The 22,438-nt window shown below is 51.0% G+C and overlaps 1 protein-coding gene and 1 pseudogene across 1 annotated transcript; both read left to right on the top strand.

The window, feature by feature from the left end:
• Positions 1 to 2: 2 nt before the first annotated feature.
• GPR137C (G protein-coupled receptor 137C) lies at positions 3 to 22,339 on the top strand. Its single transcript, XM_021538447.3, has 7 exons — positions 3 to 439; positions 7,556 to 7,599; positions 8,275 to 8,503; positions 10,821 to 10,970; positions 11,471 to 11,593; positions 11,687 to 11,802; positions 19,886 to 22,339. Exons 1-7 carry the CDS (start codon positions 107 to 109, stop codon positions 20,034 to 20,036), a joined length of 1,146 nt encoding a protein of 381 aa, XP_021394122.1. The 5' UTR covers positions 3 to 106; the 3' UTR covers positions 20,037 to 22,339.
• LOC110474769 (splicing factor 3A subunit 3 pseudogene) lies at positions 11,983 to 17,846 on the top strand (annotated as a pseudogene).
• Positions 22,340 to 22,438: the final 99 nt, after the last annotated feature.

Raw genomic sequence — 22,438 nt, forward strand, 5'->3', positions numbered from 1 at the left:
GGAGGAGGAGGAGGAGAAAAGAGAGGGGGGCTCCCCTTTGTTGCATGGGGGTGTCCAGCCGGGGCTGAGGGAAGGCAGGGAGGGGGTCGGTGCCTCCCGCTGCCCCATGGCCGTCGCTGAGGGGGCGGCCGTGCCCTACGCCGTGGAGCTGGGGCTCACCGTGCTCCACACGGCGCTTTACGCCGCGCTCTTCCTCTTCGCCTACCTGCAGCTCTGGCTGCTGCTCTACTACCGCGAGCGGCGGCTGAGTTACCACACGCTCTGCCTCTTCCTCTGCCTGCTCTGGGCAGCCCTCAGGACCACCCTGTTCTCCTTCTACCTGCAGAACTCCCTGCAGGCCCTCCGCCTCCAGCAGCCCTTCGCCCACTGGCTCCTCTACTGCCTGCCCGGCTGCCTCCTCTTCTTCAGCCTCTGCCTCCTCAACCTCTATTTCGCCGAGGTAAGTTTTGCCTTTCGGGCAAAACCCCTCCAACATTCCTTTTTCCAAAGCTCCCACCCTGCGGGACGCCGGGGCTGGCAGCTCCTCTTCAGCCGCCTCTCTCCAAACTTGGAGCGCCCTGGAGCCGAGGCTTTGGGGATGGCAGCGCCCAGGTGAGGCTGGGAGGCGATGCCGGGGCTCTGCCCTCGGGCTCGGCTTTGGGACAGCCTGAGGGGATGCAGGGCTGTGCCCTGAATCCCGCCCGGGAAGGAGGCACGGGGATTGTGCCCTGGATCCAGCCTCGCTGCAGACTTCGGGACAGGCTGTGGTGGCTGGGGGATGCAGGGGTTCTGCCCTGAATCCAAGCTCAGCCGCAAGGATTGTGTGTCCTGAATCCAGGCGTGGGGAGAAGCGCAGGGATTGTGCCCTGAATCCAAGCTTGGGGGGCGGGGTGGGGTTTGGGGGGGATGGTGTGAGCTAAAAGTGCGCCCAGAATCCCAGCATCAGGGATTTGGGGTGCGGGGCTGTACCCTGAGTGCAGACCCCGCATGGGGGGGCACAGCCACATGCCCCGAATTTGGGTTTTGGGAGATGCCCTGCTCCCAGGTGGGGTTTTCCTCTTTGCAACCCTGACCCACGGCGGGGTGTTTGTGTGTGTGGGGGGGGGGCGGGGGGGGCGTCACTTGAGGGACTGTTTTCCATCTTTTTTTTTATTGTTTGAATTGATTCCCGTTCTGCAAAGGGGACCAGAAAGTGGCAGCAGCGGGGGCTGCTCTGGCCTGGAGTGATGCCAACCATTACGTCACCAGCCAGAGCCTCTTCTGCTATTGTTGCTGCGCTCCCTCCTTCCCTCCATCGCTCCGCTGCGAACCCGGCTTGTTGTTCCGCAGCTTGTCAGACAAAAAAACCCCGAGATCCCTCACACAACAGCCCGGGGCAGCCGAGGGGGGCCCCTTCCCAGCACCAGCATCGCTGCTGGGACAGTGCGGAGCCGCTTGTTATTGTCACCGAGCTGTGTCCCTGCTTTTCTGCCTTTCTCATCACTCGTGTGGTGATTTGTAGCCTCCTTTCTTTAGTCCTTCCACTTGCCTTTATCCCCTAAAGCCCTGGCTCTCCCCTCCCCATCCTCCTCCTGAATATTTTGTTTCTGCTCCAGTTTCTCTTGAGCAGCCCTTTGCTCGCCTGCCTCCCAGTTCGCTGCCTATTTATGAAACAAGTCACCACTTTTTCCTTCCAGCTTTGTTGTTGTTGTTGGGATTCTTTGCTCTGCAGCTCTCAGCTGTTCCCCAGCCTCACAAAGGAATCGCTAGCACACAGAAATTGCTCTGATGTGTCACCCACGGGAGTTATGATTTCATTTTCCCCAGGACACCAACATTCACATGATACTTGGAGCAGTGGGGTTGTTCTGCTGTTCTGGTTCTTTTCCCCCCTCTCTTGCCCCCTAGTAAACACCCAGAGGCTTTGGGGGTGAGCTGCCTGTTGCAAAAGGTGTTGTTGATGGTGTGGCAGTGGGATAACAAATGGTGCATAGAGTGCACAAATCCATCTTGTCTGATTAAGGGAGCCTGACCTCCCAGTTGCTCCAGCCAGGAGGGATTGGTGTCCCTTGAAAAGCAGGGATTCTGTGCTCTGCTCCACAGAGTGGCTGGATTTCTGTTTTCCTCTAGGTCACTGGATTTGACAGCAGATTTGCCTCTCTGCAGGCTTGTTTAAAGGTCCTCTTAGAGTAAATCCAAATAGATTCCCAGGCTTCTCCTCCTCCCACAATATCTGCTTTTCAGTGAACTCTGCCTATATCCCACTTCTTTCTCCTTGAAGACCTAGAGCCAAGGGAAATCCTGTCTGAGGAAATAAGAGCTCTGAATCTGGAGTGGGGAAGGATAAAGTGACTTATGAAAATGGGTCTGCTTGCTCTGCTCCAGGGAGGGCCTGATGCTTCCCTGGAACAACCAGGAGGGGTGTCCATCACTCTGTGGGGTTTTTGGGAGATCTCAGTGCTGAAACTCCAGAGGTATGGAGCAAAAAAATGGAAAGCCTCTGGAGCTTTTCTGGCTCCCATGATCTAGAGGTGGCTGGTGTGTTTACTGGTGTGACTCCAGCAGGACATGCTCATCCATTCCCAGTTTTTAAGGGCCACTTGGCAGCAGCCTGTGGAAGGACACTGAGCTTCTGCTGCCCTGGGGGTGGCATCCTGATCTGAGATGTCCTCACATAAAAGCACTGGGGTGCTGCTGTGCTGAGGGCCTGGTTCATTGTCCCTGTACACAGAGCCTCCTTTGTGGAGATGCTGGAGAAATGGCATCAGGGCAAGAAAATGGCCTGTGCTGATATTTGAGCTGTTCTTGCTTGATTCACAGAGCTCCTCAGGCAGCATTGAGGCTGAGGTTGGAAGGGTGGTGGGGAAGAAGCTCCAGGAAACAGATACCCATGGAGAACTGGCATTACTTAATGCTCCAGGCTGTTTCAGGGCTGAAATTCAAATTTGCTAAACTGCCTGGTGTTCCTCCTTTCTGTGGGGACAGGTTGTCCTCTTCCTATCCCATCTTGGTCCCTGAGATTCCTGAGGGGATGCAGAGACCTGGCAGAATGAGTGTGGGATGTGTGTTTCTTTTTCATAGAGGCCCAGAATGTTTGGGTTGGAAGGGACCTTAAAGCTCATCCAGTGCCACCCCTGCCATGGGCAGAGACATTTTCCACTGTCCCAGCTTGCTCCAGCTTGGCCTTGGACACTTCCAGGGGCAGCCACAGCTTCTCTGGGCACCTTGTGCCAGCCCCTCCCCACCCTCACAGCCAGGAATTCCTTCCCAGTATCCCATCCATCTCTGCCCTCTGGCAGTGGGAAGCCATTCCTTGTGTCCTTTCATTCCATGCTCTTGTCCTCTCCAGCTCTCTTGTAGGCTCCCTTGGGATACTTTTTCCACCTGGAAACATCCCTTTAGCATGGGAGCATTTCTTCCTTTCTACTTCAGCTTGTACCAGAAGGAGTCCTTTCCTGGGAATCTGGAGTTCACAGTCCATCAGGTCAGAATTCCTCAGATCCACTCCCAGTCTTGCCTCAATAGCTCTGATGTCCATCCTAGGATGCTCCTTTGCCTTGCCTTTGGAATAGCTCCTGTGCTGCCAGCTGCTTGAACAATGCCACCTTTCCCAAGGCTCTGCCACTTCTGTTTTTCCCCAGGTCTTTCTCAGGAGCGTGGTACATGGAAATAGGAATACATGGAAGGACCTCAGGGTATTTAGCCTGGAGAAAAGGAGGCTCAGGGGGGACTTTCTGGCTCTGCACAGTTCCTGGCAGGAGGAGACAGCCTGGGGTGCTTGAGCTCTGCTCCCAAGGGATCAGAGACAGGAGGAAATAGCCTCAAGCTGTGCCAGGGGAGGTTTATATTGGATATTAGGGAAAATTTCTCCATGGAAAGGGTTGCCAGGGATGTTTGAAGCCCCTATCCCTGGAGATGTCCAAGGAACCCCTGGAGGTGTCACTCAGTGCTCTGGGCTTGTGAAAAGGAGGGAATCAGGCACAGCTTGGACCTGATGGCCTTGGAGGTGTTCTCTAAGCCAAATGATTCTGTGAAATGCATCCACAACAACCTTGATCTTAAAGACCTTCTTGAGCCCTTGGCACTCTTGGTTGTCCTGGGAATCAGCAGCTGGCACAGGGATGGGGCTGATGGTGTGCCAGAGCCCTTCATCTTGCCTGGGTTGCTCTTAGTGCTCCATCTGAGGAGATGACATCAGCCCCTTTCATCCCTTCCTGCTCCAATGACACTGGAGACAGGCATGGAGAGAGCATCCAGCCTGGGAGAGGTTTGTCTTCATTGTCCTAGATCTTCTCAGATGGAAAACTGGGAAAATCTGCATCCTTCATTTCCCTCTTTGACCTTCCCTGTGTAGCAGACACCTGGCAGTGCCCTGTGCTTCAGAGGGACAGCTGGTGGGGGATCACTGAAACTCCAAACTGCTGCATCCCATGGCTGATGGTTCCCATGTTTCCCAGATAACAGGTGGCCCTGCTGGGGACCAGCTATTCTAGGAAAGGAGGGAACATGCAGAATTGCAGCCTGTGTTCATGCTGGCATGGAATGATCTCCATACTAATATGAGGATGGTGAGAGATCCTCATGGACAGTTCCAGCTTTTCCTCTGTGGATTGAAGCAGGGGTTTGCACACTTGGTACAAGGTGTGATCCCAAAATAGTCTGGGCTGTGCTCCCATTATCTCATGTGGTGAGGGGAGGGGTCTGTCTGGGGATGCTCCAGCAGCTGAGCTGTGTTGGGGCAGGGCATGGTTGTGTCTTGTATCTGCAGAGCCCAAATTCGTGTTGTCTTTATGAAGGAAAAAAGAATTTTATTCCAGTGGACAACAACAAGTTCCTGGATCTTTCAGATCTGCTGGAAAGTATCTTGGTTTTGGTCCAGCCTAAGTGCCTCACTGTTAGGGTTAGGATCCTTGTGCAGGCACTGGGAGTGGTCCTTGGATTCATCTGTGGGATCTGGGATGTGTCGCTTTCCTTCCCTTAGCAGCTGTGCCACCTCCAGTGCACCTTCTAAAGAGGGTGAGTGTGTCTCTTGAACACGCCCCTAGGGACTCTCCGGGCTGTGATGTGGGCAAGGAAATCACAGGAAATCACTTTTATGGAATAAATCCACTCATCACAAACCCAAAAGCCTCCAGCATCACAGCTGGAGGGGTGTGTAGCTCATTTCAGCCTCACCTTCTGGCTGATGTGGGGTGCTCAAGGGATCCATGGCTCTGGGAAGGCACCTGAGCATTCCAAACTGCTGTAAAGGACTTGTTCAGAGTAAATGTTCCCAGTGCTGCTGAGACCTCTGTTCCCTGTTTTCATGCTTGGTTTCTGGAGCTGGGCTCAGCTCAGGTTTGAAGGAACCATTCAGTTTGCAAGGATTGCTGCTCACAGCTTGGCCTAATGCACCTGCTGAAGCACAGGGGTCTATTTTTCCTGTTTTTCTGAAGAAGAGGATTGCTCCTGAGCTCTCTGTGCTGGATTTTTCCCAGCAGAACCCTCTGCCTGAGCTGTCCTTGGGCTCTGAGAGCAGCAGAGCCCCGTGCAGGAGGCTCAGAGCTCATCTCAAGGATAAGAACCCAGAGACACCCTGTGCACGCTGCTGGTGGCACCTCCTGACCCAGTCCCTGGGAAGGAAAAGCAACCTTCAGATAACTTATCAGCCTTAATAACCAAAACCACCAAAGCAGTGGTGGCTGTTCCCTTCCTGAAGTTTTAGGAAGGACTATCCAGGGGCTCATAAAAGTGTTAAGGCTGGAGCTGTGGTCTCCCTCTGCTTTCCATGGCAGCGGGCCAAGCATGAGGCTCAAATTGCTGTTGCACTCATAACCCTGACTCAGCTTTGTGTGCCTTCATCCCTGGGGCTGCAGGGGAGGGTTTGGGAAGAGTGTCCTGCCCAAAGCAGCATCTTCCTGTGAGCCAGGGGCACTTCCCTGCTCAGCTGAGGGGCTGTTCTCAGCTGAGAACACAACATTTCCAGCTGGAACACAAGCCAGGGACTCTGCAGGGCTGTTCAGAGGCTGAGGGTACAGATGGAGTCCTAGCAGATTCCTCAGTGGATTTCCATGCTGCTGGAATGGGTGCTGAACCAGGAGTTTCCCAGCTGGATGTCACCAAAATGCCTGTTTTGACAGGACAAGAGGAAACAGCCTCAAGTTGTGCCAGGGAATATTTAGATCCTAATTGGATGTTAGGAAAAAATTCTTCACTGAAAGGGTGGTGAGGTGTTGGAACAGGCTGTTCAAGACAGTGGTGGAGTCCCCAGCCCTGGAAGTGTTCAAAAAAACTTGTGATGTGGCACTTCAGGGCATGGTTTAGTGGTGAATGTGGTGGTGCTGGATTGGACTTGGTGACCTTGGAGGGCTTTTCCAGCCTCAGTGATTCAGTGATTCCATGGCACTCCCAAAATGCCTGAATGTCACCCATGGCAAACAAGGGAGGATTCAGGGATATTTCTGTTTTGGTGTCACCACGTGGCCCCTTCCAAGGCCCGGTTTCTTGTAGCTGAGGTGAATTTTAGGGCTCAGAGTGGATTGTGTCACACTCCTGTGCTTCTGTGTGCCAGGACAAGGGGGCAGAGAGCTTTCCTGAGGCTGGATACCTCCCTCTGCTGAAGAACCATGTCTCATTCCTCACGAAGTTAAGCTTATCCTTCCTCAGCCTCGGGAACAGGAGCCAGGCAGTGGAAGTGGCTCTTGGAAGAGAATCACTGAAGCTGTCCAACATCCTTTGAAATGCTTGGAACCACTGCAGTGGCTCAGACAACCCTCAGGTCCTGAAATGTCTCTGGAAATCCCCTTGGCAGCAGCCTGATTCCTGAAGCTCCCGTGCCATTTCTACCTCTGTGCTGACTTGGAAGCAGGAGCCAAGGAATCCCACCAGGATAAAAGCTGCCTAAGGATGCTTGGGAGGAGATGAGTGATCCTTCACTGCTGACAGGGAAGGCTCCTTGTGGGAGAACAGAAACTGAACCTCCACACCTGTGCAGTGATCCCACAAGTACAGGTGGGATCGCTCTGGATGTGTGTGTGCCTCTTCCCAAGTTCCTTCAAAGTCTCCAATCAGGACATGAGCTTTGCCTGTGGCTGAATCTGACTCCAGTTCTGGGGTCCTCCTGGTGGGGTCTGGACCTGGATCTGGGCACAACCCAGTTCCTGAGCAGTGTGAGCACAGGTTCCCTGTGCCTTTGCAGCAGGAATTTCCATCTGAGCTGTGACTTGGGAGTGTCTGCACCTTCCTAAACTGTCTCTGCTCCTCTCACATGGAAATCCAGCATGACTGAGGTCCTAGAACAGCCCAAAACATTAGGAAAAAGAGATGAATTTTTGAAGGACTTTAAGACTTCTTTAAGTCTTCAAGGTGTGGTGTTAAAGTGCTTGTCACATATGGGCTGTTAAATATGTTTATGGTTGTTGGGAACATGTATTTGAGTTTGGCTTGTACAAGGAAAAAGTACCATTCTTTTGGGTCCAGAGCGAGGCTTGGTGCTAATAAATAATCCAGATTCCTTGGAGATACCCAGCTGGATTCTAATTTCCCTGTTTATCTCTTAACAAAGTTGAAAGGCAACTGTAGGCTGTGTAAAGTAACCCTGTGCAAATCTTTCCTCCAGGTCATATTCAAAGTGAAATGTGCAGCTGAATTCAACAAGTACAAGTAAGTGCTGCTGTCCTGACCTTCCCTTCAAAGCTGGTCCCAGGGGAACTGGCTGGGAATGGGAGGGTCAGGCCCCAAAAGCTGAACAGAGCTTTAATTCCATACCTGTGCTCTGAGAAAGGAGCACAGTTGTACCTTGGAGCAGGACTGGGAGCTTTAGGTGTGCCAGGAGAGCTCAAGCATCCCAGTTCCCCTGGGTGGTCTCTTAGGGTCACTCTGAGCTGTCCCAGCCCAGAAAAGATCTGCAGAACAAGGTTTGAGCAATGGGTGAGCCCCAGGTTTGTGCAGCCCAGGTGCTTCCCAGGGAAACCCACAGTGGAAAATGCAAGCTCCAGTGGCTCTCAATAAAGGAGTTGCAGTGGTTGTGATGACTCATGGCTTATTGACTGGAGTTAATGCAGAGCTGGAGCAACACTTAAAATCTGCAAGATAAGAACCTGACTGTCAGAAGATGAGTCTTGTAACTCATGACTGCTTACGCTGCTCATGTGTTATGAGAGCAGCTCCAACAAATCCTCTGCAGCCTTGGGCTGCCAATACAACCCCTGAAATTTGCTGGAATGCCTGAGCTTCCCAGCAAGCCGAGCACTGGGAGGCTCTGCTGAGACACGAGGGAGGTGCAGAATGAACCTGGCCTTGTCTCACTGACCATTTTTCCCCTCACCATCTCTCCAGGGTCCTGTTGTACCTGGGCTCCATCCTCACCAGCCTCCTGTTCCTAGTTGTGAATTTAACCTGTGCAATGCTGATCCACGGCGAGGTGCCGGAGAAGCAGCTGAGGTGGACGGTCCTGGCCCGGGCTCTGGTCAACGACAGCCTCTTCATCCTCTGTGCCATCTCCCTGGCCTGCTGCATGTGCAAACTGGGAAAGATGTCTTCAGCCAACGTCTACCTCGAGTCCAAGGTGGGTGAATGCCTTGGGAATTCCCACTGGCACTGCTCAGCTGCATCTGGGTCTGCTCACTCAGGGCAGCACTGGCCTGGTGGTACCCGAGCTGCTCTTGCTCAAATTCTCCTTCCATTGTGGAGGTGGCAACTCTTGGATTCCTCCTTTTCACAAAGTGCATGTTCCTGCTGTGGGAGTGATGTTTCCTGCATGTTGTAGGGGAATACTTTGTCTGCAGCTTTGGCATAACAGATTTATGAGCTGCTTCTGCTTTTCAGGCATAGAAAATTCCAGGTTTGCCTTGAGGAGAGGGTTCTCTCAGAGCAGCAGATGCAGTTTTTGCTGTGTGTTTTACCTGAAGCAGGTGTGTCATGATTCCCTGCAAAGGGGATTCCCCAGAAATGCAGCTTTAGCTGGACTCTGCTTGGGTAGGATGAGATGTCCTAGATGAGATAAGCATTTTGGAATGGGAGCAGAAGTTGCTGTAGGTCCTGTCCCAAAGCAGGACAGGTGAGGGTCTGAACACACACAGCTCTTTTCCAGCAGATAGGGAAGTGGCAGGAGGCTGCAATCAGTGTCCACTTGAGTGCCTGGAAACACCTAGAGGAAAAACCTAGAGAGCACCTGAACATAGCTAGCTGAAGCTGAGGTTTTCTGGAGATGTCTGGCTCCTTAAGCAGCAGAAGTGGTTTCCTGGAATGTAGGATGTGTGGGCTGGGGCTGGTGTCCTGCCTGGCTGCTGTGACAGCTGTCCAGAGGCTGCAGGTTGCATCCAGATCTGCAGGGAGGCAGGGGCAGAGAAGCTGCTCACATCCCTGCAGGCCTGGGCCTGGTGTTCAGCTCTGACTGGCTCTGGACACTCATTAACTCACCCAGTTCCCCAGTGCAGGAACTTCCTCTCCTCACACACCCGAGGCTGCCCCTGGGCTGTGTACAACATGCTCCAGGGAAGCCTCTGCTCTCCACTTGGATACTCACCCTGGCTGGCTGCTGAAGGTCTCTGCCTCCCTCCCCTGCCTTGGGGGCATCCTCTGATGTTGTGTTTGGGAAAATTGCTGCAGAAACAGGCTGAGGATAAGCAGAAATGTTACACAGATGCCCCAGAAGGTTGTCCTGCCCCTGAACTCAAAGGCACACATCAGGGCTGGGGGCTGCTGCCTCCACACTGAAGGTGGGAACGTTGGAGCTGTGGGAAGGAGGCCAGACTGCAGCCAGCTCCTGTCCTGGGGTCCTTGTGAGTTGGAGATTTGCTTTTGTGCCTCGTTGTGCTGGCCTGAGCAGCACAGGCTCAGCTTCCAGTGGCAGCAGGGCTGTCACTTGTCTGTTGGCACCTCTCTCCTGCTGATGCTCTCAAGACTCTTGAGCTCTAGATCTAGGAAAATAGAGCTGGGATGTGGAGCAGACCAGTGGGATGAGCTTCCTCAGCAGATTCTCTGCTTAAACACAAAGGCAGCTCAGGTGCTGAAGGGTGTTTGTCCTTCACTGTGACTTGCTGCCACCCAGCAGCCATTAAAGGCATTAATGGATGGATTTAATGCCTGGTTTGTCTCAGCATTCCTGAACGGTTTGAGTTAGAAGAGATCCTAAATCCCATCCAGATCCAACCCCCTGCCATGGCTTTCCTTTAACTAGATCAGGTTGATCCAAGCCCATCCAGCTTGGCCTTGGACACTTCCAGGGATCCAGAGGCAGCCACAGCTGCTCTGGGCACCCTGTGCCAGGGCCTCAGCTCCCTCACAACCAAGAATCTAGTCCCAATATCCCATCTAACCCTGCCCTCTGTCTGTTTGAAGCCATTCCCTTTGGAAATGGTCTCTCTCCATCTTTCCTGTGGGCTCTCTCCAGGTACTGGGGTTCAGCCTCTGGGTCTTTCTGCCCACCCCAAATATTTGAGCTTCTTTCTTAGACAAACTGTGTGCAGTGTTGGGGTGCTGGGTAGCTGCAAGTGAAAGGGCTGGGTGAACACCTCTGCAGAGTCTGGGCTGTAAAGCAGAAGTTGATTTTCCTGCTGGTTGGTTGTTGGCCTTGTGGAGACTCCCACGGGAAGGCAGGGGTGGAGCAGCATCTCCCTGGACCCCCCAGTTTGGAGCTGGCTGCCAAAGTCCTGCCAGGGACATTGCCTCAGATCCTTCCCTGCTCCCAGGCAGCTCTGGCTGTGTGGCTCCTGCAACGAACTCATCACATGAGGAAGCTCTTAGCCAGCTCTGAATATTTTAGCAACAACATACAAATGTTCTGGGTCATTCTTGCCTGCACAGCTGCTCATGCATTAAAGGGAACAGGGAAGAACATCACAGCTCTGTATTAAAACTTTCTCTATTTCTTCCTGTCACAGGGAACATCTGTCTGCCAGGCTATTCTGGTGGGATCTGTAGTGGCCCTCCTGTATTCCTCAAGGGCTTGCTATAACCTGGTAGCTGTGGCCATATCTCCAGACAATGTTCCTGGTCCTTTTAACTATGGCTGGGACAACCTTTCAGACAAGGTGAGTGTGTGACCCACCCAGTCCAGACCCAGTGAAGTGAAATGCAGTCACTCCTCACCCTGTGAGGGTGAACAGGGGGCTCTGGGGAGTGTCTGGGTAGCTGAACCCCCACATGAGCTGCCTTTCTGCTCTGCTGGCTCTCTCCACCCAGCAAACCTGAGTTCTCCTCTCTCCAGCCACTTCAGGAAGGATTCCCTGTTGTTCTCTTCCCTTTCAGCCTGCCAACTCTTTCTTTTGAGGGAGAGGAGGGACAGCTCAACTAGAGCAGAACAGCAATGTTTAATCAGGCATGGCTGTGTGTGAGGGACAGTCACTGGTGTGGCAGCGAGCTCCCAGTGCCTGGTAGCACCCTCTGAGCAGAACCAGCAGCCAGGTGAAGGTCACTCTGCTGCTTTGGGGACTCCTGCCTTTGGAAAAGTTTCTCTACACTCCCAGTTCCAGCGTTTGGGAGCTCTGTGGGTGGCTGGGATGACAGAGACCCCTCTGCCTTGTCCCCACAGGTGCACGTGGAGGTGAGCAGCGAGGAGTACGTGGTGTTTGGAGTGGTCCTGTTCCTCTGGGAGCTGGTGCCAACCACTTTCGTGGTGCTGTTCTTCCGCGCTCAGAGACTGAGCCAGAACCTGGTAGGCCTGAGCAAGTGCCCCTGTGCTGGGAGGATGCCTGAAGTGACTTTTGGGAATGTTTTGCTTCTGGCCTAACTCCTTTTTCCTTGGCAGACTCCAGCAGGGATGGTCAACAGCCACAGCTACAGCTCCAGGGCCTATTTCTTTGACAATCCCAGGCGCTACGACAGCGACGATGACTTGTCACGGCTCGGGGCCAGGGAAGGAGGGTAAGGAAGGCTTGTGCTGCTGCTCTGCTGCCCTCTGACATCCTGGCTTCTGCTCCTAGGAAAAGCTCTGGTGGAAGAGGCAGCTTGGGTCAGGTAGATGGGGCAGGGAGCCTCTGACAGGGCTTTTGTTCCCTTGTGCAGCTCGCAAGGAGCTGTTTTTATTGGGCAGAAGTGAGCAGCTCAGAGAGGTGGATGGTGCTTGCAGACAGGAGGGCTGGGATCCATTTCAGAGGGCTCTGAAATGATCTCCAGAGGGGTTTCTCCACTGGGGAGTGAGAGTTAGTGAAGTTCTGGAAGGTAATTTGGACAAAGATCTTCAGGAAGTGCTGGTATGGGGAGAATGGTCAGGTATTCCCAGCAAAACTCTTATGAGGCATCCTGGTAGCTCTGTCACCATGGAATCATGGAATAGTTAGGGCTGGAAGAGACCTTAAAGCCCATCTTGTTCCACCCCCTGCCATGGGCAGGGACACCTTCCACCATCCCAGGCTGCTCCAAGCCCAGTCCAACCTGGCCTGCAACACTTCCTTTCCATTTCACTTCCTTCACTGCTGGAATAAATCAGCTGAGCCTCCATTTCCTTCATGCAGAAAGCCAGTTCTTTATTCAGAAAGCTCATGTTTGTAGGAAATATCAGAAGGCACTGTGTTAAACCTAATTGGTCAGTAATGCAGTGAAACTTAGTTCATTGGTCAGTAAGGGCTTTTATATATATCTATCAAGTTTTCTCTCTCTAGATATGTTTATATTTTTCATTTGTGGGTTCTCATGGCACAAATCTTATTATTTACACAGGTGCATTTGTTTTTCACCCTCAGAATAGATTGTTGTGTTAAAGGAACTTCTGGATTCTCAAAATAGCTTCACATGGGAACATGCAAATTGCTTGTTAGCTGCACTTAGAAGAAATGACAGGCTGGCTTTGGCAATTTGATTTCATAAGGCCCTTCTGTTATAATTCTTCTACCTGTCTAGGACATCTCACCCTTTTCATTAATTTAAAAAAGGCTCTGTTCTGATGTGAAAACAGCTTACTCTTGTGAGGGTATTATCTCATTAAGGTTATCACTGGTTATCTGTTAGATAAGATGCATAAAGGACCAATTACAATCAACAAAACTTACCAAATTCTATCATGTCATTGACACAGGGTTTTGCAGCATGAGGAAACAATAATGCCCAATGTCTCTTAGGGAAGTGGAAATAACTGACCATTGTTTTAAAGTCCAAATAGTTGAGACTCAGGAGAAAGTCCATTAGCTGGAAATGTTGATCTTTGACATCACTGACTGTCCTCCTGGGTCCTGGAACAGGGAATAACTGAAGAAGGTTAGTAGGAACACTCTACCATGATGCTGACATAAGGGGCTTTTTTTGGCAAATTGCCTCTGTAGTTTGCAGGCACAGCTAAGTCTTGGCAGTCCCACTTGTGTTCCTGTTCTGGCCAGGTTATTCTGTTCTGGTTAGGTTATTTCTCTTTCCCCTGAGCCTCATTTTCACAGAGGTGATCAGTGTCTGATCGAACAAACAGGTGACCACTTTGAACCTGGTGCTGATAAAATACAAACAAACCCTCTCTTGAAGTCAATGATTCAATTAGGCTTTGCTAATTGAGGCACAGTCAATTGGTATTTAGATTTGATGATCTCTTTTCCAAATTTCTACTGTAAATATTGCATTATTCAAAATCATTTGTTGTCTAAATTTCTAATGTACATATTACATTATTTGGATGGTCTTAAAGTACTAAATTCTCCTTTTTGTTTTTTAAATGAGATGCATGTCTTTGGTTGTAAGCATGAGGAAACATCAAGCTGAAACAATACATGTAGTGAACAAGAAACTGACTGCAATCAGGAATAAGTCAGGTACAACAATTAAGACTGCTTCAGATAATACACATAATAAATAATACATGTGAAATTAGGTAATTAGGAATGTCTGAAATACGGTACCATCATCCCAGAGTCTGCAAACAGCTGACAAACCTCAATTTAGTGAGGCTTTGGATAATTATTTCCAGATAATAATTCCCAAGCTCACTCTAAAGATAGGTTCAGCTGTCATATATAAAGGGTCAAATTGCCAAGTCAAAGTGACCTGAATCTAGTTTTGATGCAGAAAACATTTGATTTATTGACAAATTCTCCATCCAGGTAGAGCTAGGGCCTGGCCACAGCCCAGGCTTCATCTGGGAGGGAATTCCCTAAACACATTTCAAAACAAGGCTCTTCAGAATAGCAGTTATGAGTAAAGGCCTTGGGGTTAAAGACTAGCCAAACCATCTAGTAGTAGTTGGATCCCTACAAAGTTTCCTTCAGGACAGAGATGCTTCAAACACAGCAAACTGCTGGAGTGCTTCTGTAATAACTGGGGAAAACCCCAAGACACGCAGTTCAGAGGAGGCTTTCAATGAAGCTCAAATATCTTTTCTTGGAACTCTGAAAAATACTTAAAATTATGATACAGCATTGGGTCAAACCACAGAGCCAGTGCAAGGACTAGGCAGAGAGCTCAGCTGGTCTGAGAGATGCATAAGCAGCTAGGGAACAAAAAAGAAGGATCCTAAAAGGACATGTGTCTTTTATATAATTGCACAAAGATGTTAAAGCATATAAGAAGCTGGCTATAAATACAGTAATAACATCTTATGAATTATGCCTTTTATAAAATCAGTAAATTCTCATCCTGTAATCAATGTATCAGTGGTAACCCTCTTAGGAAGTTGAGATAACACCTTTCTAAACAGTCATGTACCTATGACAGTAAAATGTGACAAAGGAAGGCACTAAAACAGCTTACAATCAACAACAGCCGTAATGTAGAATCACAACTGACTCTTCTGTGTTATCTGTGGAAGATAAAACAGCAGAGATTGTAAGGAGCAATAGAATCTTCAACAAAATCAAGGGTGAACACACTGTGTCTTCTTTATCCACAAATAAGTGTTTATCAGTGTTTCATCACAGCTGTTTATTCATCTTATCTCTTAAAAGAAAACAGCTTTATATCTTACAATGTAGAAAGGCAATATTTCACTGTCTTAGATGGCAATGCAAGATGTAACCAGATGTATTCTATCCCCATCTGTTAAAGCCAGGTGGGGGAGTGTTCTTTATCTCTTCCATGACCCATCCCTCATAACTCTGTGGGGGATGGCTTCTGTTAATGGGCCAGCTGTTAAAACCAGCTAGGGCAGTTTTCTTTATCTCTCCCACAACCAGTCCTCCCCTCCAGGAGATCTCTGCTGATCATGGCCACTGAGTGTCCCTGCATGGCTGAGAAAAATTCCATCATCCATGGGGAGATGCTCTGCCCAAGGGAGGAGCCAAGCATTCCTACCTGGTTATAATCTGAGACTTGGAACACCACAGGCTGGCTTTTTCCACTGCATTCCCAGAGGAAGAGCAGACCTTTCTATGCCACCACTGGACCTTCAGAGGAAACCCCCCCCTTGTTCAGGATCCCTGCTCCAGCAGAAGCACAGCTGGCACTGCAGGAGGGCTGAGCCACCACCCTGACCCACAGGCTGTCAGGTAGTATTCTCACTTTGTCTGCTTCAGCAGTAACATTTTATTTATGATCTAATCATATCTAAACTTTAAAGAACTGCTGCAGCTAAAATTCAAGGTTATAGGACTTAGTTAAGAACTTAAAATAAATTGCTGCTAATAACCCTGGGAGAAGAGCAGAGCCGCAGGCGCACAGCGTGGCGGGAGCCGTGAGCGAGATGGAGATGATCCTGGAGCAGCAGCAGTGGCACCACGAGGAGCGGGAGCAGCTCGTGGACGTGGTGGTGAAGGAGATGCTCACCAAAAAGTCCACGCTCCACGACCAGAACAACTCAGACCACCACACCTGGGCCCTGCAGGACAGGTTCATGGCAGCGAGCGGGAACCTGCGGGACCCGTAGCGCGACAAGGACGGCCCACGTAAGGAAGAGCTCAGTGCTGTTTCCAGGCCAAAGGAATTTGTGGAGTTTTACAACAAACTGAAGCCAATTAAGGAATTTCACTGGAAGCACCCGAATGAGATCTGTGTTCCTGTCAGTGGAGTTTGAGGAGCTGCGGAAGTCCAGAGACAACCTGAGTGAAGAAGCTCAGAATCCGGTGGAGTTTACAGGAGAGGAACGGTACGGGCAATACTTGGATTTGCATGATTGTTACCTCAAGTAATCTAACCTGAAATCATCAGAGAAATTGGATTCTATCACTTACTTATCCACATTTGACCAACTCTTTGATATTCTCAAGGAGAGGAAAAAATGCTGAATATAAGAGGTATCTTGGATTGCTCCTTGAGTACCTGCAGGAATACAGAGATCAAGTGAAACCATTACTGGACCAGAATGAACTTTTTGGGAAAATTCAGACGGAGTTTGAGAAGAAGTGGGAGAACAGCACATTCCTGGGCTGGGTGAAAGAGACCAGCAGTGCCCTCACCCATGCTGGTGCCCACCTGGAGCTCTCAACCTTCTCCTCCTGGGAGGAATTGGCCTCCCTGGGACTGGACAGGTTAAAATCAGCTTTGCTGGCTTTGGGACTGAAGTGTGGTGGGACTGTGGAGGAGCGTGCTCAGAGGCTTTTTAGCACTAAAGGCAAATCCTTGGAAGCAGTTGATCCTTCCTTGTTTGCTGAGAATCCAAAGACAAAAGGAAGCAAAAGAGACACTGAAAGAAATAAGGATCTTGCGTTCCTGAAGCTCAGATTTATGTGTACATGGAAGTTCTTGGGAACAAAGACACCTCACTCACGAGAACGTGCAGCGTAAGCAGGCATGGACAGAGGAGGAGAGAGAGGAGGAGGAAGAGCAGATCAGCAAGAGTGAAGATGAAGAAAATGAAACCATTTATAACCCTAAAAATCTGCCTCTTGGTTGGGAAGGGAATCCCATTCTGTCCTGGTTGTACAAACTCCATGGTCTGAACATCCACTACAGCTGTGAGATTTGTGGTGACTGCACCTACCAAGGGCCCAAGGCGTTCCAGAGGCACTTTGCAGAGTGGAGACACGCCCATGGAATGCGGTGCCTGGGCATTCCCAACACAGCACACTTTGCCAACATCTCGGGGATTGAGGATGCAGTCTCATTGTGGGCAAAGCTGAAACAGCAGAAGGCTTTGGGGAGGTGGCAGCCTGATACAGAGGAGGACTGTGAGGATTCCAGTGGGAATGTGGTAAAGAAAAAGACCTACGAAGACCTGAAGCGCCAAGGGCTGCTGTAGCTGTCCCCAGGTGAAGGATCACACATCTGCAGAGAGAGTGGATCTGGCAGCAGCTCTGACTTCTTCATTGTCTGGATTTTCTGTGTGTATGAATATAGATTTCAAGAATACTTTGTAGAGTCACTTTCTAGTAAGCCCCTTAACACTGTTTTATATAAAAAAACAAAACAAAAAAGGAACAGAGGCGCACTGGCCAAGCCACGTGCCAGGGCAGGGGGAGGCCTGCCACACTGCCCCATATCTACAACAGGTCCTTTAGATGAGCAGCAATTAAATATAGATCAGCCAATCCCAAGTGATGGGCAGGCACCACCCCAAAAAAGGGGGAGGAGGGCTGAGCTGCCCTGTGCCACCGCCAGCTCGGGCAGGGAAAGCTGTGTGGCACCATCCTGCACCGCTGCACCTCTGTTCTCCCCCCTAAAATACTTGTGGTGAAGAAGAGGAGGGGAAAAGGCAAGAAAACAAACCCTAAATCTGCACACCATAAGGAGAAAAACACCAAAAGACAAATATGTAGAAAATGCTAGAAAGGCACCGAGCGCCCACAGCTCTCCTCTCCTGTTTTGGAGTCTCTGAGTTCTGCGGGGCAGCGCCGACCCAGGGGCCCAGCCCTGATGGAGCTGCTGGGTCAGGAAAGAAGCTTTGCTACAAAAACACTGTTCAGCCACTGCTGGTCCTGCAGTTTGAGCTCTGCTGGAGGATGAGACCCGCTCAGATGGCTGCAATGCCACCACCTGCAGTCACCACAGTTCCCCAGAGAGCGGAGGCCAGCCAGCCCTGCGCCGCCTGTCCCTGCCATCTGGGGGGTAACTACATTGCTCTGGAGATCATTTTGCAAGAGCACACAACTAAGTTTGGTTCTGGGCTCCTGGCTCTTCATTTGTTTCTCCACGTGGTTTGATTCTTGCTGCCCCTACTGCCATGTCCTGCTCTGGGAGAGAAGGGAAAATGACCCACACGGGGGCCGTGTGCTCCCAGGCACCTGCACACAGGGACGCACACACAGGCACTGTCCCAGAACCAGGCTCCACTAAATACATTTGCCAAATCAGGGACCAGCCCCTGGACCACACAACACAGTGACAAAGCTGTCAGAATATATGTTGGATTGCTCTGGAGAATGGTTTTTCCCTCCCCGGAGACCCCTGTAGCTGAGACCATGTTAGTTTAACCCTTTCTTCCTTGACCCAATTGTCTGGGAGCCAAGTATCCTTTCCTGTACAGAGCCTAGATAAGGCTCTGTCCCTTCCTTGTTCACTCTCTTTCCATCTTCCTTCTATGGAATAAACATCTTGGACCACATCAGGGGTTGGAGCATCTTTCGCCTTGCTCCCGAAATACCTCCCCCCAAGGCCTCGCAGATCTGGGCTAGCCTGGTAACTCTGGGGGGCTGTGGGGGGTAGATATTTCACATATACTTATCACACTTTCTCTCCTTTTCCCCACACATTTGCCTCTTAACTCCCAGTTTGGCTTTCTTTCCGTGACACGTACGTTTCTGCCCCGTTGCTGCTCCCACGTGCCAGTTCCATTCCGTGACTTGTTTCCCCACTCCTTAGCAGACACTTTCTGCTTCTTGGCCGTTCACTCACCACCATTCTTGTGCTGCTGTCCCCACGATTTGCTGGGCCCTTCTCTCCTCGCCAGCTCTTAGGCTGCCTCACCTTCCACGACTCTTTCAGCCGCGTCTCTCCCACAGTTCGTGGACTGATTTGCGTTCTGCAACTCTCAGTTTTGTTCTCACCGGGTGCTCACTTTCTCCCAGGGGTTGTGTTTGTTTCTGTGCATTCCACACCATCTGCAGCCCCCGTGCCCGGGTTCTGCTTCACTGGCTGCTCTTGTCTTTGCTCGTTCTGCGCCGATCCCACGGCTGATTGTGGCCGTAGCCTTTTGCTGCTTTGGATTTCTTTTCGTGCTGATCCTGCAGCCGGCAGTGGTTGTGTCCATGTGCTGTGTCTGGTCTTGTTGCAGGCTGCTGTTTGCTGCTGCCTCAGCTGTACTCGTGGCTGGCTGCAATCTCCCTTTCATGACTTTGGATATTCCATCTCTAAATCCCGTCTCACCCTCCGCTCCTGTGCTCACCTTGGCTCATTTCACCTTTTTTTGTGACAGGCTGTTCATCACGCATCAGTCACGTCTTTGGGGTTGGAATAAATCAGTTGAGACTCCTTTTCCTTCATGCAGAAAGCCAATTCTTTACTCACAGAGCTCATATTTATAGGAACTATCAGCACTGTGTTAAACCTAATTGGTCAGTAATGCAGTGAAACTCAGTTCATTGATCAGTAAGGGTTACTGTATATGTCTGTCAAGTTTTCTCTCTCTAAGATATGTTTGCATTTTTCCTTTGTGGGTTCTCATGGCAGAAATCTTATTATTTACACAAGTGAATTTGTTTTTCACCCTCAGAATAGATTGTTGTGTTAAAGGAACTTCTGGATTCTCAAGATTGCTTCACATGGCAACTTGAAAAATTGCTTGTTAGCTGCACTTAGAAGAAATGACAGGCCAGCTTTGGTAATATTAGCAGAGGAAGGCCTGATTTCGTAAGACCTTTCTGTTATAATTCTTCCACCTGTCTATAACACCTCACTTGCTGCCCAGAGGTGTGGTGAGCAGTTCAGAGCTTCTGGCTCCTCTTGACCAGCAGGGCCTGGTGCTCTTCTCCTTGTAGCTGCCTCATCAAAGCCAAGTTCCTTGGAGATACTGCACCTTCAAACTTCAACCCCCTGAGCAGTGCTGGGAGCAGAAATCTGGAGGAGCCAAATTCTTAATCCCTATAAAATCCATGCCTGTTTATTTTCTGCCTCTCCTGCAGCTTGGCCACCTCTGAGTCTGTTTTTTCTGTCTCTCCTGCAGCTTGGCCACCCCTCAGTGCTCGGGCTGCTACGGTTCCCTGGCTGGCACCGCCGGCGGGAGCGCCGCCGACAGCGCGCCCTTGCTCTGCGCCGCGGGCGGCTCGGAGATCAACCAGCACCACCACAGCTCCCACCCTGCCCCACAGAACTGAGGAGGCTCCCTCTCTTCCCAGAGTGGCACTCGTGTATAGGATTGTAACCTGGTTTTCCTCTCGTCCTCCTCTCCCCCCCAAAGCATCTAACTCACGACACAAACATTCCACTACCTGCCGCAGCTGCGCGCGGGACTGAGCCCAGGGCTGCAGGCAGTTAAGTCAGAGAACTGTGACTTTAAGGTACCATGTAGCAAAGTGAAGCTGAACTCTCTGGAAGCTTTTTTCTTTTTTTTTTCTTGGTCTGGTCTTCAAGATGTTGGCAGCTAAATGCACCAGAGCTTCCTCACTAGAAAAGAAACATCAAATGCATATTTGCACTTTTATCTGCACACTTGGAAGGAACGAATCTCACTCGGGCTGTGCTTGGCCTGAGACTGTTCTAGTTACTGTTTTAATTGCACATCCAGAGCTGGGAGAGGCACTGTCTTCTGCAAAGACGTGTTCCCTGAAGGACTCTGCATCCTGCCTCCCTGGGAGCGGGGAGCTCTGTCTGGGCAGGGCCCCCGGCGCTGGATGCTGGAGTTTACTGTGCCATATTCCCACCTGGCAGGGCTGGGTGAGGCCTCGGGGCTCGGGGGGTCTTGTCCTGCCTGCTGCTCCCACCTGGCTGCTGGCCTGTCCTCCCTGGGCCCGTGGCTCAGAGCTGAGTGAGGTCAGTGCTCCTGCTGGCCCGTGGCAGAGGGACAGGGCTGGCTTTTCCCTGCAGGGAGAGGCTGGAGCTGGCTCAGCAGGAGTGTGTGTGCAGGAATGTGTGTGAATCCAGGGCTGCTGCACCCCCTGGGTGCTGGGAGCAGCCCTGCTCCCCCTCCTCGGTGCCCACAGTGGGGCTCCCCTCGTCCCCCTCAGTATTAAATTGCATTTAGCAGATAACCAAGAGTTTTAACCTGAAGTGAATGTGAACTGCTGGGTCCCCACTGAGGTGCAGGGGGTGTGTGGCTGCCTGTGGAACGTTGCTGTTGCAGAAGGACGGGGCAGAAAACACAGGGATCTGATCCTTGGGCTCCTTACTCTGCCCTCCCCATGGACCTGGGGCCTCCCAGAGCTGAGAGTGCTGGGTCAGGCTGGGACAGGTCCCTCTGTCTTTCCTTAACCAAAATAGCCAAGTTTGACCTAGCCTGGGCTCTTTGGAGATGAGGCTTGGTGTTATTCCTGGCTTGTCCCTGAGCCAGCCGTGGGGATGAGCAGAGCAGCTTTGGATAAAGGCACTGGTGCAGGGAGGGAGCTGCTCTGCCCATGGGGCAAATCCACCCTGGCACTGCTTTTAACCTGCTGCTCCAGCCCCGGTGTGACCCCGGGGGACAGGGAATGCTGTGCTGGGAGCTGGAGGGACCCCGGGGCAGCCTCAGTGCTGAGAGCTGTGAGAGCAGCCCCAGCCCCGGGGCATCCTCTGCCCACCAGCCTGGCCCCCCTCGCCCCCGGGGCTGTGCTGAGCTCGGTGTCACTTGTCCCTGTCCCTGTGCTCCCCCTGCTCACCTCCTGCTGGCCCAAACAAGCAGCGAGTCCTCCCTTTTTGGAGAAGGCAAAGATGGGAACTCTCAGCACAGCCCTTGCTGAGTCCCGGACCCAGAGCTCCACCCTGGCTGCTCCCCTGTCTCCTGGCAGGAACAGGCTGCTCCATCTCAATCCCTGCTTGGCTTATGGCAAAGCTGGTGAAGGGCCAGGCACTGTCACCCTTCCTTCTGCTCCCATAAGCCTCCAAAGACAGCAAGTGACACTCGTGGCCCCTGTTCTTGCTTAAATTCCAAAGCACTAGGAGCACTTTAAGTTTTACTTTGGAGGGAAAGGAGTGTAGTGCAAAAAAAAAAAAAAAAAGAAAGAAATTTAAAAAAAATCTACAAAATCCAAGGGCTACATGCTCATTGTTCCTCTTGCACTGAAGCACACACCCACACTACGATCTTCCTGGATTTTTTGGGATGGCAGGTCAGGGCAGTGAGCCTCGTTGCTGATGGACCCCTGAGCGTCTGGCCAAGCGTTTGGGTTTTACTCCTTTGTCCGAACCGACCGCTCCTCCCGGGGCCGGTCCCGTGTTTTACTGAAGTAATTTATAGCTGAGAAGTTACAAGGACTTTTTTAATGCATAGTTGCCTTTCATTAAACTTTCTTTTGTTTTTGGTTTTTTTTTTTTGTGGGTGTTTTTTGGTTTGGGTTTTTTTTTTTGGTATGGTTTAACAGTGTTCTGGCTTTGCAGGTGGGCAGCAGCTGCTGCCCCGGGAGCTGTGGCCAATGAATGTACCTATTTGTTCTTCACTAAACTGTAACCAAGCACTACTCTGTTGAAATAAATTTAAAAAAAAAAAAAAAAAAAAAGGACTTTCTATGCTGGGATGGCTGACCTAGCCAGCTCCAGGAGTGGCCCCCTGTGCCCTGCCAGGACCTGGCACATCCAATTGCTCTGC

This window comes from Lonchura striata, chromosome 6 (assembly GCF_046129695.1).
Source record: "Lonchura striata isolate bLonStr1 chromosome 6, bLonStr1.mat, whole genome shotgun sequence".
In the NCBI taxonomy this organism is placed as follows: domain Eukaryota; kingdom Metazoa; phylum Chordata; class Aves; order Passeriformes; family Estrildidae; genus Lonchura; species Lonchura striata.